At 50.8% G+C, this 18,579-nt stretch overlaps 1 protein-coding gene across 1 annotated transcript in view; it reads left to right on the top strand.

Annotated features, from left to right (window-relative positions):
• Positions 1-18,579, top strand: part of SCNN1A (sodium channel epithelial 1 subunit alpha) — a 215,940-nt gene that overhangs the window by 18,445 nt on the left and 178,916 nt on the right. Inside the window, exon 2 of the mRNA XM_073684901.1 lies at positions 7,065-7,373. Coding sequence (XP_073541002.1) covers positions 7,066-7,373 — 308 coding nt within the window. The 5' untranslated portion in view covers position 7,065. The remainder of the gene's footprint in view (positions 1-7,064; positions 7,374-18,579) is intronic.

Here is an 18,579-nt window from a genome sequence, read left to right as displayed (position 1 = left end):
ACGCCAGTGCACCAAGGAGGAACCGAGCAGAGGGACCAGGTGCTACTCCAGGTCAGACCCCGGACACGGCTGTTGACCCACACAGGGGAATACAGGAACAGGCTGGTAGGCTGGCACACAGACTGGAGGGTATAGGCAGGCACGACTGGTATGCAGGCAGGCGGGTATGCAGGCAGGGGGTAAAGGCAAGCACAGCTAGAGTGCAGACAGGGAGGCACTAGCAGGTAGGAACACAGGCGGGATAGAACCCAGTACACACCGGGACTCAGGAACAATACAGGCAGAGGGTTACAGGCAAGCACAGCTAGAGTGCAGACAAGGCTGAGCAGGGAGGACAGGGCTCTGTACACACGGAACAGACAGGAAGGGAAAGACAGAGCCAGATACTCACACAGTACTTGCAGAGAAAACAAGCAGGAGTTAGGTACGAGTTCAGACTCTGCAGAAAAAGGAAGGGAACGGACATAGAGGCAAAACAGGTAAAGGACAGGAGAGAGTTCAGACTGGAACTGAGTGTACGGAGGAGACCGACACTGCAGAGGGATACAGGAGCGGGTCTGGGAATACGGCCCCCAGAGAGGCGGAACGAACAGGCAAGGAGCGTGTTCAGACAGGACAGACCAGACGCAGGAGCGGGTCTAGGAAATCGGCCACTAGAAGGCGAGAGGAACAGGCTAGGAGCGTGTTCAGACAGGACAGACAAGAGAACACAGAAAGGACTCAGTTCAGACACGGGAGCTGATACCGCAAAGCAGGAGACATACAGGACTCAGTTCAGACACGGGAACTGATACAAAAAGCAGGAGACAAGAGACGGGACCTGGCACCTTCAGAGTGCAAGCACACACTGAAGGAAACACTATGCTCAGGCAGGGATAGAAGGGAGCTGCTGAGCTATATACCAAGTGACAGACAGCAATAGGCTGAGGACGCACAAGGGGTGTGACCCACAGCAGGTACAAAAGGCAGGAAGTGATCGGGCGCCGCCCTTAAGCAGCAGAAACAGACACAAACAGACAGCATGGAGGGAAGCCAGAGAGACATTCTGGACAGGAGATCAAGTGCGCCCTCTTGCACAGTGGGAGATGGACCACCATGCAAGGACGCCGCCAGGTATGTTACAGTACCTCCCCCCTTACGCCCCCTCTTCTTCAGGCCTGCCAGAATCTTCCGCAGGGAATTCGAGGGCCAGTCGTTCACTGGGTTGGAGGGGGACAGAGACTTAAGGGTAATCTCTGCTTCGAGGTACATCTTGTCAAGCTCACAGGAAGAAATAGACGGGTTATCACGTACATAATGAGGAAAAGTCACTGTCTCTTTGTTATCTGGTGGTATCCCGGAGGATTCAGGAAACAACTGGAGGTCCTCCGCCGGGTCAGAAGAGTGCAGAGGCTCAGAGAAAACAACTGCTTCAGAGTACACTAGGTCGGACTCACTGGAGGAAGCAGGCGAGGTATCGGGTACCGAGTATAGGAAAGTCTCTGTCCATTCACCACCAGGTGGCACCCCGAAGGGTTCTGGAGACAGCTGGCGGTCCTCCGCCTGGTCAGAGGGGTGTAGAGACTCACGGGTAACCTCTGCTTCAGAGTACACTAGGTCGGACTCACTGGAGGAAGCAGGCGAGGTATCGGGTACCGAGTATAGGAAAGTCTCTGTCCATTCACCACCAGGTGGCACCCCGAAGGGTTCTGGAGACAGCTGGCGGTCCTCCGCCTGGTCAGAGGGGTGTAGAGACTCACGGGTAACCTCTGCTTCAGAGTACACTAGGTCGGACTCACTGGACGAAGCAAGCGAGGTATCAGATCCAGGATATAGGAAAGTCTCTGTCCATTCACCACCAGGTGGCACCCCGAAGGATTCTGAACACAACTGGAGGTCCTCCGCCTGGTCGGAGGGGTGTAGAGACTCAGGAGTAACCTCTGCTTCGGAGTACACTAAGTTGGACTCACTGGACGAAGCGAGCGAGGTATCAGGTACAGAGTATAGGAGAGTCTCTGTCCTTTCGCTACCAGGTAGCACCCCGAAGGGTTCAGGAGACAACTGGAGATCCTCCGCCTGGTCGGAGGGGTGTACAGACTCTGAGGTAACCACAGCTTTGGAGCATCCTTGGACATGCACACCGGTTAAAGAGAAAGAAGCATCTGATGCCGGGTGCAGGAAGTTCTCCTGTGTGGAGTCTGGATGGGCAGAAGTCTCTTCGGCCAGGAGAACTGGTGCACTACCCACGCACATTACCCATTGGGGTTTCTCCGGGATACAGGGAGATGAAGCTTCAGTAGGGACTTCAAGGTTGGGGTCAGGAGGTCTCAGGGAGGACAGACCCTGGCGTGACGGCTTGCCTCTAAGTCTAGCATGTCTGGACTGCCTCTTGAGGTTGAGAGAAGTATTCCGGAAAGCGTAGTCACCCTGTGAGGATTCTGGGTGGGCAGTAGTCTCATTGGGCTGGAGGACTATTGCGCTACCCACACACATTACCCGTCGGGGCTGCTCCGGGATATTGGGAAGTGAAGCTTCAGCAGGGGCTTCAGAGTTAGGGACCTCGAAGACCATACGAAAGGCCACCAGGAAGGCCTGCAGGTCAAGGATGACAGGATCCCATGCTTCCCATAGGGGGGTGACCCATTTCAAGGCATCACCCGCTAGGTAGTCAATCATAAAGGCCACTTTAGCCCAATCGGAAGGAAAATAGAGAGGGTAGGCCTTAAAGTGTAGCATGCATTGCTCCACAAATGCACGACACTGTCTTGGATCCCCATAGTAACGTGGCGGATCCGCAGGAACGAGAGCTGATAGATCCATCTGGACGGGTGCGTAATTCGCCTGGAACTCAGCTAAAGGGGGAAAAAAATTATTTATTTATTTTAATGCATGTATTCGCTGGAAAAACTTCTCAAAGAGCGAAGGCCGTGGGGCTCAACGGGAACCATGGCCTGAGCATGCTGTTATGCACACGCCCGGGCTAAGCGGCGTGTGCGTGTGATTGGTAGTGATTCCACTGGACCGTGCCGGAGAGTGAATGCCTGGAGGGGCGTGACTAAGTATTCACCCGATCCGACCAGGGTCGCACGACGGCATACGACGCCAGTGCACCAAGGAGGAACCGAGCAGAGGGACCAGGTGCTACTCCAGGTCAGACCCCGGACACGGCTGTTGACCCACACAGGGGAATACAGGAACAGGCTGGTAGGCTGGCACACAGACTGGAGGGTATAGGCAGGCACGACTGGTATGCAGGCAGGCGGGTATGCAGGCAGGGGGTAAAGGCAAGCACAGCTAGAGTGCAGACAGGGAGGCACTAGCAGGTAGGAACACAGGCGGGATAGAACCCAGTACACACCGGGACTCAGGAACAATACAGGCAGAGGGTTACAGGCAAGCACAGCTAGAGTGCAGACAAGGCTGAGCAGGGAGGACAGGGCTCTGTACACACGGAACAGACAGGAAGGGAAAGACAGAGCCAGATACTCACACAGTACTTGCAGAGACAACAAGCAGGAGTTAGGTACGAGTTCAGACTCTGCAGAAAAAGGAAGGGAACGGACATAGAGGCAAAACAGGTAAAGGACAGGAGAGAGTTCAGACTGGAACTGAGTGTACGGAGGAGACCGACACTGCAGAGGGATACAGGAGCGGGTCTGGGAATACGGCCCCCAGAGAGGCGGAACGAACAGGCAAGGAGCGTCTTCAGACAGGACAGACCAGACGCAGGAGCGGGTCTAGGAAATCGGCCACTAGAAGGCGAGAGGAACAGGCTAGGAGCGTGTTCAGACAGGACAGACAAGAGAACACAGAAAGGACTCAGTTCAGACACGGGAGCTGATACCGCAAAGCAGGAGACATACAGGACTCAGTTCAGACACGGGAACTGATACAAAAAGCAGGAGACAAGAGACGGGACCTGGCACCTTCAGAGTGCAAGCACACACTGAAGGAAACACTATGCTCAGGCAGGGATAGAAGGGAGCTGCTGAGCTATATACCAAGTGACAGACAGCAATAGGCTGAGGACGCACAAGGGGTGTGACCCACAGCAGGTACTAAAGGCAGGAAGTGATCGGGCGCCGCCCTTAAGCAGCAGAAACAGACACAAACAGACAGCATGGAGGGAAGCCAGAGAGACATTCTGGACAGGAGATCAAGTGCGCCCTCTTGCACAGTGGGAGATGGACCACCATGCAAGGACGCCGCCAGGTATGTTACAATTCTTAATAAAGAGGATATGGTGAAAAGTATTTAATTGGTTGTCCAGACTTGGGGTGAAAGTCTGCAGGCATTGATTGTGAGTTCTGAATCCTAAAGCATGCTGAGCGCAGACTGTCAGGATTCTCCAGTGTTGCCGATGCGAGCAGGCTGTCACTTTCCGATTAGATGTGCTCGTCCTCTCTCAGTAAAAGCGCACTGAGAGAGGGCAAGAACTTCTTTTTGGAATATGAAGCAAATTGCTTACGTGACCACCTTCTGGCACCAGCAGTACAGGAAATTTCTGACAGTGTGCACATCGCATGCTGTCAGGATTCAGAAGTCATCAGCCACAAAGAGTCCCATCAGAATTTCATCTAAAGCCTGGACAACCCTTTAAGCATTCTTGTAGCATGGTGTCTATTATTTGGAGGAAATATAGAGGGGTTCTTATGGTTCGTAGCAGTAGAACTGTCTCTATGATACTCGTGTCGTGATGACTAGGCAGCTACAATGCTTGGATCATTTGCAACTATATGGCATTTTATTAAGGCTTTACTATGGGCTAAGTATTAGAAGTACAGTGAATGTAGCTGCATCCTGGCCCTGGTGGGGTTCAATTTGCACATTGAACATTTTTATTGAAATGATATCCAAAGGAATGTGGACTAAGAATTTTGGATCTCCCATAAAAATTAACTGCAGGCACAGCCTCCCACAGAAATGAACTGCATGCGCAGCCGCCTCTTCATTCTGGTGGCCATTGAGCCAGAGGTGGAACAAATGTGACATATCGTAATATGGGATATAGTAGGTGATTGCTCTTTAACAGATATTGCATTAGAGCTCAGGAGCTTCAGGTGTCACCTCCGGACCTCATAATACACTGGAGAAATAGATCTAAACATGCTCATGTGTCCATTGTCTGGCAGGGACCTGAGATGCTTGATGGACGTCTCCAGCCCAGCTGATATTATCTCTATAAATAAATTAATGATATACTCTGTCGTACGTTGCGCTGGGAACACGCTGTTATTTCTGGATGATTCATCAGTAATAACCTGCCCGTCCACTTACTGTGATGTAGCAGATGCCACCTTTCAACACGTGGATAATGTTGTCCTACATCCTATTCTGGTGACAAATGCCACTGCTGCCATTTACGATGTACCTATTCTTTCACCTAAAACCTCTAGATAAGCAGAGTTTGCTGCCCTCATCGACCACAGCAAGGCAGAACTTCTTTTGTGAACCTATGAGTCTAATGTCCCAATTCTCAACCCTATGTAACTTGACATCCATTGTCTTTGAATGAGACATTCCTCTTCATCAGGATTATACCAGCACTATAGGTGTTGGAACTTCCTTCCCCAGTCACTTCCCAGTACCCATTTTTTTCTGCCCTGCTCTGAAACAAAAGCCTGCCATTCGGTTATGCCTGTATGCAGTTTGACAGACAGGAGAGAAGGAGCAGAGAGACAAAATCCAGCCCCTCCTCCTATAGTAAGACAAGATCTGACCCCACTTCCCTTTGAGAGACAAATACCTTTCCTCATTTCCTGTAGACAGAATAAAGCCCACCGCCATTTCCTGTATAAAGATAAAGCCTCGCCCCCACTTCCTGTAGAGAACCAAAGCCATGCCCCATTTCCTTTAGAGACATAAAGCCTCGCCCCGCTTCCTGTAGACACAAAGCCCGAGCCTCACTTACTTTAGAGAAATAAAGCCCCACCCCTAGTTCCTGTAGAGAATTAGACCCATCCCACTTCCTTCAGAGAGACAAAAACCCACCCCCACTTCCTTTAAAGAGATAAAGCCTTGTCCCCACTTCTTGTAGAGACAAAGCCCCACCCCCACTTCCTGTAGAAAGACAAAGCCCCACCCCCACTTCCTGTAGCTAGACAAAGCCCCACCCCCACTTCCTGTAGAAAGACAAAGCCCTACCCACACTTCCTGTAGAAAGACAAAGCCCCACCCCCACTTCCTGTAGAAAGACAAAGCCCCACCCCCACTTCCTGTAGAAAGACAACGCCCCACTTCCTTTAGAGAGACAAAGACACACCCCCACTTCCTGTACAGAGACAAAGCCCCATCCCCCACTTGCTTTAGAGAGACAAAGCCCCACCCCCACTTCCTGTAGCTAGACAAAGCCCCACCCCCACTTCCTGTAGCTAGACAAAGCCCCACCTCCACTTGCCCTAGAGAGATAAAGCCTCGCCCTCCACTTCCTGTAGTGACAAAGCCCGCCCCCACTTGCTTTAGAGAGATGAAGCCCCGCCCCCACTTGCTTTAGAGAGATGAAGCCCGGTCCACACTTGCTCTAGTGAGATAAAGCCTCGCCCCCACTGTCCTGAAGTTCTGCCCCCTGCTAGGGTTGCATTTCAAAACTAAGCCAGTTGGCCATTTAGAGATCTAGAAAAACTGAAACCTATTTGCCAACTCTTCCAGAATGTCGGGAAACGTTCATTCAGACCTGTCATCCGAGTGCACATTCAGAAGGAATTGTGGGGGACATGATAGTGCCGTAAAGGTGACAGGGCTGAAATCAGGTGGGGCTTCGGTAGAAAATGTTTTCAGCTGCAGATGACCTTTAAGTTGAAGGTCATCCATAAAAGTTGTCAAGTACGGCTGAATGACAATCCCCGCAGGAGCGGTACTGTCAGTGAACCTTGTGGTAAACAGTGTTCCTACATGTATGGAGCACCGTATGGTGGCATGTAGAGTTTACAAAACCTCTGCCCACAAATGGGCTTTTCTGGCAGAAATCGTGTGGACCCTGATGGGTACTTGGACCCTGATTTGCCCACACCAACCTTGCTTGCTTCGTTTATCGATATTTTACTCATTTTCCAACTTTTCATTCTTTGTGTGTTTTTGTTTTCCAGGATGTCGTCCGAGGAGAAAACGGGTAAGGAAGGACTCATTGAGTTCTATTCCTCATTTCGGGAAATGTTTGAGTTCTTCTGCAACAATACAACCATTCATGGCGCCATCCGGCTTGTATGTTCCCGTAACAACCGCATGAAAACTGCATTTTGGCTCGTCTTGTTCCTGGTCACCTTTGGACTCATGTACTGGCAGTTTGGACTTCTCTTCGGACAATATTTCAGTTACCCAGTGAGCATCTCGGTAAATGTCAATTCAGACAAACTACTTTTCCCGGCAGTGACTGTGTGCACCCTGAACCCCTACAGGTAAGGAGAGAGGAAATGGAGACTTTATTGGGATCTTTTGGCTAAAGTAACACTCATTCACTTCTAAATTAATTTTCCTTTATCATCTACCAAGTGTTCATAGTGAGATTGTTCTTTTTTCTTCTGCACACTTTATTCCTTTGAGAATTATCAATAAGACTCCATACACAGCTGGAAGATAAACGTGCCATAGAGTGCCACCGGTACAAATACTACTGCAATACACTGAGCAGTACAGTGGCATGTAAAAGTTTGGGCACCCCTGATCAAAATTACCGTTATTGTGAACAGTTAAGCAAGTTGAAGGCGAAATGATCTCTAAAAGGGCTAAAGTTAAAGATGACACATTTCCTTTGCATTTTTTGGCAAATATATATATATATATATATATATATATATTTATATATATATATTGTAATTTGTTACATTTTAAAAACTACAAAAAATAAAATGGGCCGATGCAAAAGTTTGGGCACCCTGCATGGTTAGTACCTAGTAGCACCCCCTTTTGAAAGTATCCCAGATTGTAAACGCTTTTTGTAGCCAGACAAGAGTGTTTCAATTCTTGTTTGAGCGATTTTCATCCATTCTTCCTTGGAAGATTCTTCCAGTTCTGTGAGATTCCTGGGTCATCTTGCATGCACTGCTATTTTGAGGTTTTCAATGACGTTCAGATTAGGGGACTGTGAGGGCCATTTTAAAACCTTCAGTTTGCGCTCTTTGAGGTAATCTATTGTGGATTTTGACGTGTGTTTAGGATCATTATCCATTTGTAGAAGCCATCCTCTTTTCAGCTTCAGCTTTGTTACAGATGGTGTTATGTTTGCATCAAGAATTCGTTGAAATTTCATTGAATCCATTCTTCTCTCTAACCGTGAAATGTTCCCATTGCCATTGGCTGCAACACAACCCCAAAACATGATTGATCCACCCCCCATGCTTAATAGTTAGCGAGATGTTCTTTTCCTGAAATTTTTGTGCCCTTTTCTCTCCACACATACCTTTGATCATTGTGGCCAAAGAGTTCTATTTTAACCTCATCAGTCCTCAGGACTTGTTTCCAAAATGCATCAGGCTTGTTTAGATGTTCTTTTGCTCTTCTGACACTGAATTTTATGGTGATGATGTGGAACCCCAGGGATCTGGTTACCACAGTAATAGCAATATTACGTCTGTGAGCAGGTGGGAGGTCTCCTGGTCAGGAATCCTAAGCATGCAACATCTCCTGCCCAGTCCTGGGAGGGGAAGAACTTCCCCTATATAAACTGGGGCTGAGGCGGGGTTAGGGAGAAGAAGAGGAGTCCCAGACAGAGACACAGTCTGGTCTGGAGTGGAGCTGATACAGGGAGAGCAAGATCAGGAGCTCTGTGGGAGCAGTGATAAAAGGGGTCAGAGACTGGAAGCTGTAGAGCTCGTCCTGACTGAAGAGATCTCACCGGACACGGAGTCCGAGGCTGTGGGGACTGAGTCATACCCAGCAGCAGAAACCGACCGGCAGGGGATTTCAGGTCCTCTGGCCAAGAAACCCGAAGGCACGGTCACACGCAAGGGACCAGCACCGCTGTCGTGGAGCGGAGGCTACCAGAAGGCCCCGAGTCACCGGCCATACGGGTGAGCACCACACGGTACACTCAGGGACGTGGGCTACTTTTACCCGCTTCTAGCAAGGTAGCCAGGAAGAGTACAATTAGTGGGGAGGCCTACAACTCCGCCTGGCCAGGGGAGATCCTATCTGCTCACGGACTGACCAGGCCCCGATCGCTAGCCAGTACTCCCGGGAGGGTCTACCTGTGCCACCAGTAAAGACCCTGAACTACACCGCACCGTCTCTGAGTGGTTCCTGGTGCCTGCGAGCAATTCTACTATCCCCATCATCCACGTCCGCTGCCCTGAGGCCATACCCCTCCCGTTGGGGGTCATACTATCCACGCTGCACAACCGTACCACCGGCCTCAGCGGTCTGCCCTGCAGCGGTGGTTTCATAACCGCATTCAACGGGTGGCGTAGTCGAACACTATAACATCTTATACTAAACTCCGCCGCTTAGTTTGACACCCTGGGCACGGACCGGGTCACCGCCACGAGGACTACTATCCCCAGCAGATCCGGCTCCGGGTATCCCCCTGCGCAGCAGAAGCAGCACAGGCCCAGGGGGCGCGTCAACTTTTGGCGTAGTCGGCAGGATTTCGTGCCCGCAACCACCGGGTACTGCGTGCCTGAAAAAGACTGTTAAACTTACCTGTGGTGAAGATTCCCGCCATCCGACGCCATCTTTTGCCTTCTTCCCGCCATCCGTGGAGTTTTCCCGCCATCCGACGCCATCTTTTGCCTTCTTCCCGTCATCCGTGGAGTTTTCCCGCCGTTGGATGCCATCTCGAGGACGCCGCGCGGGAAGAAGAGGGGCGTGGACTCCGAAAGCGCGCGAGAACTGAAGCCCCGCCTCACGTCCGGACGTTGCGTAAGGTCCTGGAAGGAACCCAGCAGACGCCGACGTCACAGGAGCGCGACGGAAGGTCCTCAACCCTGACGATCCACTGCGGAGCCGCGGCCTACGGAAGAGGATCATCGCAAGGTAGGCCACGGTCCACTAGGGGGGAGGAGGATGTCGGATACGGAGGAGAGCTTCACTGCCACAGCCACCGCCAGCACCACCGCTGCCGCGGTCATGCCTTTCACCATGCCCTACATCCCGGGGGCAGCCTGGCTACCCCAGTACTCAGGGGAGTCACATACCCTAAATGACTTCAGAGAAAGGCTGGATAGCCTCTTCCAGGTGTACCCCCTCACAGAAGAGCAAAAAGTGAGCATCCTGGTGGCTCAATTAACAGGGGCAGCCCAAAGGGAGGTAAAGTCCTGGCCACTTGGGAGGAGGAGGACTGTCGCAGAGATACTAGCCCGGCTGAAGGACACCTTTGATACCCGTACCTCAGCCGAGATCAAGCTTAGATTCTACGGGTGCAAGCAGCGAGCACATGAGAATATAAGGGACTATGCGCTAAACCTACAAGAGGCCCTGAGAGCCATTAAGCAGGCCGACCCTGACGGCGTGGGAAACGAAGACAAACTGTTGACTGAACAATTTATAGAGGGTCTACATTGTAATGCCCACCGAACCCAGTTGCGGGCCATGGCCTTACAGGACCCTCATCTGGACTTTGCACAGTTCAAGGACAGAGCCATCCGGGTGCTCCGAGAACCGGCACCAGGTGGCGCTGTGACCCACAAACGCCCTGCTACCACTTACCACCAGGAGACGGCGCCCTTGTCGGCAGGGCCTGTGGGAGCTGATGCGCAGGCTTTAAACAATGACCCGGCTACAGACCTGCACCATCAGGTCCAAGAGCTAACTAAAAGCGTTGCCGCGCTAACCCGAACTGTGCAGTTCTTTCAGGTTTCTACTCCGGGGAAGATCCAGCTGGCATCCGGACCGGAGGATATCCCGTGGCGCCGACCAAGGAGGACCCCACCGGCCAGAGGAAGACCCAGCGACCGATACAACGAGGACGGACAACCCATCTGCCGCCGCTGCAATCAACCCGGACATATGGCAAGGTACTGTCCTTTAAACTGGCACAACCTGGGGTAGAGGGCCAACCCCTAGGAATAAGATCACCAGGCCCATCGAACTGGCGTGACAAATACGTGGGAGGACATCCAGTCTTGCCTGTGGTACTGGATGGCATTCCTATGAGTGCCCTACTTGACACCGGGTCACAGGTCACCACCATCCCGTACGTGCTCTTCAAGCAGTACTGGAATGACTCGGATATAACCCGCTACCCAGACGACGACTTGAGTATCATCGCCAGCAATGGTCAGCCCGTGCCACAGATCGGATTTAAAGAGATGACCATTAAAATCGGTAAAGTCGAATTGGCAGCACAGGGACTGATCATTGTAGACATTGACAAGCGCGAGAGTCACCCAAAGATAACTCTAGGAACTAATGTGATTGAAAATTGTCTTGCGGAGGTGATTCTCATTTTACAGCAGGTTGCCAAGAACGCCAGCTCCGGCCAGCAGCGAGTGCTCCAAAAAGAGATCCGGGCACTGATGCGACGGCAACAAGTGGAACTCTCCGGTGGTGAGATAGGTAGCGTGAGAATGTGTGACCCGTTCCCTATTGCCATGCCCCCAAAAAGTGAGATGATGATTTGGTGCCGGGCAGCTATTGGTCTCAGAGGTAGAGACTACCAAGCAATGGTAGAACCCGTCTACTCAGACAGTAGGCCCACCATTTTGACAGCACGGGGGGTGGTTGATGTACGCCATGGGAGGGTGCCCGTTCGCATAATAAATATCGGGAAGAGGGAAGTGTACCTGCCCCGGTATGCTACGCTAGCCAAATTGTATACCATCAACCAAAATTCTGTACAGTCCGTGGAACCCTTGCCTCCATCTCATCCAGAGGAAGGTAACGGCTCTAAGCAACAAATGGAGGACTGGTGTCAGCAACTGCATTTGGGTACTGACTCCACTCCCTCACACCAGAAACAGGGAGTCTATCGGGTGGTTCGAGAGTACGAGAGAGTGTTTAGTAAACACCCGCTAGACTTCGGGTGAGTAAAGGGGGTAGAACACCACATCCCCACGGGAAACCATCCTCCCATAAAGGAGAGATACCGACCCGTACCCCCTGCACACTACCAACACGCCAAGGGGATGCTTAGAGACATGAAGGAGGCTGGGGTAATCAGGGATAGCTGTAGCCCCTAGGCAGCTCCACTAGTCTTGGTTAAAAAGAAAGACAACACTATGAGAATGTGTGTAGATTACCGGAAAATCAACCGTATCACACACAAAGATGCGTACCCCTTACCAAGGATAGAGGAGTCTTTGGCTGCTTTAAAATCTGCTAACTTCTTCTCCACTTTGGATCTCACTAGCGGGTACTGGCAGGTTCCTGTAGCAGAGTCGGACCGGGAGAAGACCGCATTCACCACCCCGATGGGACTTAGCGAGTTTACCTGCATGCCGTTCGGACTCTGCAACGCACCAGGAACCTTCCAACGATTGATGGAATGCTGTCTGGGACACCGGAACTTTGAGACGGTCCTGCTGTACCTGGACGATGTTATAGTTTATTCCAAAACCTACGAGGACCACCTGAAACACCTGGCGGAGGTGTTTGAAGCCCTGGCAAACTACGGTCTGAAGGTGAAACCGTCGAAGTGTCACCTGCTAAAACCAAAAGTGCAGTACCTGGGACACGTGGTGAGTGCTGACGGAGTGGCCCCCGACCCTGATAAGATCACCGCGATTAAGGAATGGCCAAGACCCTCCAGCGTAAAGGAAGTGCGGCAGTTCCTCGGGTTGGTAGGCTACTACCGAAGATTCATTCCCGGTTTCACCAAAAAGGCAGCTCCTATGCAGGACCTCCTGATAGGCCAGTCCAGGAAGGCCAAGAACCAGAAGCCGCCCTTCAGATGGGAGAAGCTGGAAGAAGAGTCCTTCCGCCAGCTGAAGATGGCCCTCACGGGGGATGAAATCCTGGCGTACCCTGATTACAGCCAGCCCTTTATCCTCTACACCGATGCAAGTGACATCGGGCTGGGAGCCGTACTGTCCCAGATCCAGCAGGGGAGAGAACGGGTAATTGCTTACGCCAGCCGAAAACTGCGACCCACCGAAAGAAACCCTGAGAATTACAGCTCATTCAAGCTAGAGTTCCTGGCAGTGGTGTGGGCAGTCACCGAACGCTTTAAGCACTACCTCGCCTCTTCCCGGTTCACCGTGTACACGGATAACAACCCGTTGACACACCTGGACACTGCAAGACTCGGTGCCCTGGAGCAGAGATGGATGGCCCGCCTGTCCAACTATGAGTTCACGATCAAATACCGGGCAGGACGCTCCAATACCAACGCGGATGCCTTGTCCAGAATGCCAAACCTACCGGACGTAGGGGAAGATCCAGGGGAACTGGAAGAAGTTGAACTCCCCGCGTTTCACCGTCATGGGACTACCCAGTATTCCCACCGTGTAAGGGGTAAGCAATCCGCTACGTTCAACCCCTTACCTCATTACAACTGGGCAGAAACGCAAGACAGTGACCCCGCCGTCCGACTGGTGAAGGAGATGCTGACTCAGCCAGATGCCCGCCTTGACCCAGACGCTCCGGAGGAGACCAAGCAACTGTGGGCTGAGAAGAGTCGACTGTTCCTTTACAAGGGGAAGTTGTGCCGCAGAATGGTCAACTCCCGGACGCATGAACTGGTCTGGCAAGTAGTGGTGCCAAGAAGAGACGCGGCAATGGTACTGGAGGCATACCACGACGGAGCTGGGCACTTCGGATGGAAGAAGCTGGAGTTCCTGCTGCGCGGGCGGTTCCACTGGGTAGGCATGAGAGGAACCATCGAGAGGTGGTGCAGAGACTGTGGCCCATGCAACCTAAGAAGGAAGGACCGTGCCAGCCAGAAGACTCCCCTGCAGTCCATCGTCACCAGGCAGCCGTTGGAACTGGTAGCCTTGGACCATGTAAAACTGACCCCCAGCAGAAGTGGCTACGTCTATGCGTTAACCATCGTGGATCACTACTCCCGGTTCTTGGTTGTAGTCCCCGTCAAGGACTTAACGGCTCAAACAGCAGCTAGAGCCTTCCAGCAGCACTTCTGCCGTCCACACGGATACCCAGAGCAGGTGCTGACGGACCAAGGACCTGCCTTTGAAGCGGAAGTCTTCCAGGAGTTCTGCACTCTGTATGGCTGCCGGAAGATAAGAACAACACCCTATCATCCGCAAACCAATGGACTCTGCGAGAAGATGAACCAGGTGGTGATAGACCTTCTGAAAACATTGCCCCTGGAAGAACGCAGTCTGTGGCCTGAGAAACTGCCTGATCTGGTGGACCTATACAACCACATCCCTGTAGGTTCTACCAACTGTACCCCGGCTTACCTAATGAGAGCAAGACCTGGTAAGCTGCCTGTTGATCTGGATATGGGAGTCCTGACACCCGAGGACACTTCACCAGAAGCAGACTGGGACACAGAGAGGCAGCAGCAGTACCGGAAAGTACAGGAGAGCGTTGAGCGAAGTCTCTGTCAAGCAAGAGAAAGACAGGAGAAGACTTACAACCAGTATGTTCCCGCTGTTCCCCTGGTACCTGGAGAGCAGGTCTTGAAGAGGAAAAGACGGCTCCACAAGTTGGACGACCAGTGGGAGAAGGACCCGTACACCGTACTGCCATCAAGCCATGAAAACCCAAAAATCTGCACAATCAGTAAGGATGGAGGAGAAACCACAGCCATTGTCTCCCGAGATCACCTGAAGAAGTGTCCCGAGCAACTACGAAACCCTGAAGAAGATCAAGAAAACCCTCGACCCGCAGAGGAAAGGGAAGAGATGGTCAGTACTGTACTCGGAGACTTCCCTCGGTCTTGGACACAAGTAAATGGCGCTGTTGTGGTACCCGTCCTCACCTTCCTCCAGCCAGCATCCCAAGTGCCTACGGAAAAACAGGTAGAGCTGGAAGAGCAACCGGTCCAGGAGGCAGAAGACCCCACACAAGCAGACCAGGAGAATCGACCCTCTGCTTATAGTGAGCCTGCCGTGCCCCTAGTAAGCCAAAGAGTCCGTAGACAGCTGCCCAGCTTACCTTTGACAGCTCCTACACCCTGTAGCTCAGGACCGGTCAGTAAGCTCCGTAGGTCTACTAGGGCCACTAGAGGCCAGTTGCCCGTACGTTGGAGGATCTAAAGTGTTCAGACTGTTTTATTGGTATTTACCTGTTTACTGTTGCTTGTAAATAATTATGTTTTTTTCTAGTTATTTTATAGGTATCTTTTGTGGATTAACCGGAACTCTGTTGTATATATGTTTGGAGCGTAACCCAGGAACGGACTAAAGACTGTTAAAGACTCGGGGCAGAACAGACCCCTACCTGGTTACGGCTCCCTGTTCTTTGGTGAAATGGACACCCTTTTTGCTTCAAAAATTGCACCCGGTTGCGGACACGCCGTCACCACCCTAATGTGTTTTTCCTTATTGTATTGCTCCTGTTTATACCCTGTTATGTTTTCAAAAATATGTTTAGTCCCGGAGTACTAAATTTTACTAGGGGGGAATGTGGAACCCCAGGGGTCTGGTTACCACAGTAATAGCAATATTACGTCTGTGAGCAGGTGGGAGGTCTCCTGGTCAGGAATCCTAAGCATGCAACATCTCCTGCCCAGTCCTGGGAGGGGAAGAACTTCCCCTATATAAACTGGGGCTGAGGCGGGGTTAGGGAGAAGAAGAGGAGTCCCAGACAGAGACACAGTCTGGTCTGGAGTGGAGCTGATACAGGGAGAGCAAGATCAGGAGCTCTGTGGGAGCAGTGATAAAAGGGGTCAGAGACTGGAAGCTGTAGAGCTCGTCCTGACTGAAGAGATCTCACCGGACACGGAGTCCGAGGCTGTGGGGACTGAGCCATACCCAGCAGCAGAAACCGACCGGCAGGGGATTTCAGGTCCTCTGGCCAAGAAACCCGAAGGCACGGTCACACGCAAGGGACCAGCACCGCTGTCGTGGAGCGGAGGCTACCAGAAGGCCCCGAGTCACCGGCCATACGGGTGAGCACCACACGGTACACTCAGGGACGTGGGCTACTTTTACCCGCTTCTAGCAAGGTAGCCAGGAAGAGTACAATTAGTGGGGAGGCCTACAACTCCGCCTGGCCAGGGGAGATCCTATCTGCTCACGGACTGACCAGGCCCCGATCGCTAGCCAGTACTCCCGGGAGGGTCTACCTTTGCCACCAGTAAAGACCCTGAACTACACCGCACCGTCTCTGAGTGGTTCCTGGTGCCTGCGAGCAATTCTACTATCCCCATCATCCACGTCCGCTGCCCTGAGGCCATACCCCTCCCGTTGGGGGTTATACTATCCACGCTGCACAACCGTACCACCGGCCTCAGCGGTCTGCCCTGCAGCGGCGGTTTCATAACCGCATTCAACGGGTGGCGTAGTCGAACACTATAACATCTTATACTAAACTCCGCCGCTTAGTTTGACACCCTGGGCACGGACCGGGTCACCGCCACGAGGACTACTATCCCCAGCAGATCCGGCTCCGGGTATCCCCCTGCGCAGCAGAAGCAGCACAGGCCCAGGGGGCGCGTCAATGACATAGGAGAAGTTTTCTTCTGATGATTCTTCCATGAAGGCCATATTTGTACAGGTGTCTCTGAACAGTAGAAGAATCTACCACAACTTCTGAGTCGCCTAAATCTTTCTGAATGTCTTTTGCAGTCAAGTGGGAGTTCTGATTTGGCTCTCTAGCAATCCTACGAGCAGCTCTCACTGAAATTTTGCTTGGTCTTCCAGATCTTATCTTAACCTCCACTGTTCCTTTTAACTGCCATTTCTAAATTACATTTCAAACTGAGGAAAGGGCAACTTGAAAATGCTTTGCTATCTCCTTATTGCCTTCTCCTGCTTTGTGGCCTCCACCATTGTCGTTTTCAGAGCGCTCGGCAGCTGCTTAGAAGAACCCATGGCTGCTGGTTTTTGGCACAAAGTTAGAGGAGGTTTTTATAAAGCCGGGAAATTTGCATCACCTGGCCTTTCCTAACGATGATGGTGAACAAGCCATAACCCTAACAGGCTAATTAAGGTCTGAAACCTTGGTCAAAGTTATCTGAGCACACAAATCTCCAAGGGTGCCCAAACTTTTGCATCAGCCCATTTTAATTTCTGTAATTTTTAACCCCTTCCTGAAATGCGCCGTGTATATATATTGCTCTGCGGTAGTTGCGTTCCGCAAAGAACTGTATATATACAGCGCAGTGATCATGCAAGCTCACGCTGAGCGCAGCCTCGATCACATGCGGGTGTCAGCTCTATGTGAGAGTTGACACCCTGCAACGATGCCCACGGGCGTTTAACCCCTGTGATGCTGCTGTCAATAGTGACAGTGACATGGCGGGGCATCGCAAAGGGAGGGAGCTCCCATTGTTCTCCCATCAGCATAATAATCGCATTGTGTGGATGGTCTCCATGGTGGCCCCGAGACCCAAGATGGCCGCGGGGTCCTTCAGGCTCCTGTCAGCCCCTGCTCAGAACATTGCAGAGTATCAGATCACTGATCTGACAGTGTAAAGATGATGAAAGTTAAGAAAAATTGTAAAAATCTTTAAAAAAAATCCCAAAGTAAAGAGCAAAAAAAAAGAAAAAATATTGATCCAATAAATACATTTATTTTTGTAAAAAAAATAAACAAAAAAAATACACATATTTGGCATTAACGCGTCTGGAACGATCCGACTTATAAAACTGTCCTACCAGTTAACACCTTAACTAAACACCGTAAAAAGTAAAAAAATAAAAAGTGAGCCAAAAAACTATGGTTCATCATCATACCGCCGAACAAAAAGTGCAATAAAACGCGATCAAAAAGATGAATGTGAATAAAAATTGTACCTCTCAAAACGTCATCTTGTCCCACAAAAAAACAAGTCACCATACAACTCAGTCAGAGGAAAAATAAAAAAGTTATAGCTCCCTGAATGAAGCGATACAAAAATAATAATTTTTTTCTATAAAATAGTTTTTATTGTGTAAAAGCTCCAAAATATAAAAAAAACAATATAAATGTTGTATCGCTGTAATCATACTGACCCAAGAATAAAGCTGCCTTATCAATTTTACCACACTCGGAACGGCAAAAAAAAAACAAAAAAACCTGAATTGTTGGTTTTTGTTTATTCTGCCTTACAAAATTGGAATAGAAAGCAATCAAAAAAGTCATATGCCTGAAAATGGCACCAATAAAAACGTCAATTCGTCCCTCAAAAGACAAGCCCTCACAGGACTCTGTCGGCTGAAATATGGAAAAATTATAGCTATCAAAATATGGCGATGCAAAAACTCGTTTTTGCAAAAAAAAGCGTCTTTTAGTGTGTGACAGCAGCTAAACATAAAAACCCGATATAAATCTGGCATCGCTGTAATCGCATTGACCCAAAGAATAAAGTCGTATAATCACTAATACCGCATGAGGAGCAGTGTAAAAAATAAATAAAACCAATTCTTCACCTGCTGTTGATTTGTTCATTCTGCCTCCCAAAGATTGCAGTAAGACTCGACGCACATTTATCCTGCGCTCTATGCTGAGCGATTACACCGGGGTTTAAATCTCTGAAATACGTGATTCAGACGGTACCCCCGGAGGAAGACTCCCTATAATGAGATGGAGGCACTATGGACACTGTCTGCCCTGAGATCC

This window comes from Phyllobates terribilis, unplaced genomic scaffold (genome assembly GCF_046119375.1).
Source record: "Phyllobates terribilis strain yellow unplaced genomic scaffold, ASM4611937v1 Scaffold_5__5_contigs__length_657084704, whole genome shotgun sequence".
NCBI classification, from domain to species: Eukaryota; Metazoa; Chordata; class Amphibia; order Anura; family Dendrobatidae; genus Phyllobates; species Phyllobates terribilis.
This window is presented reverse-complemented; position numbering and strand designations above follow the sequence as displayed.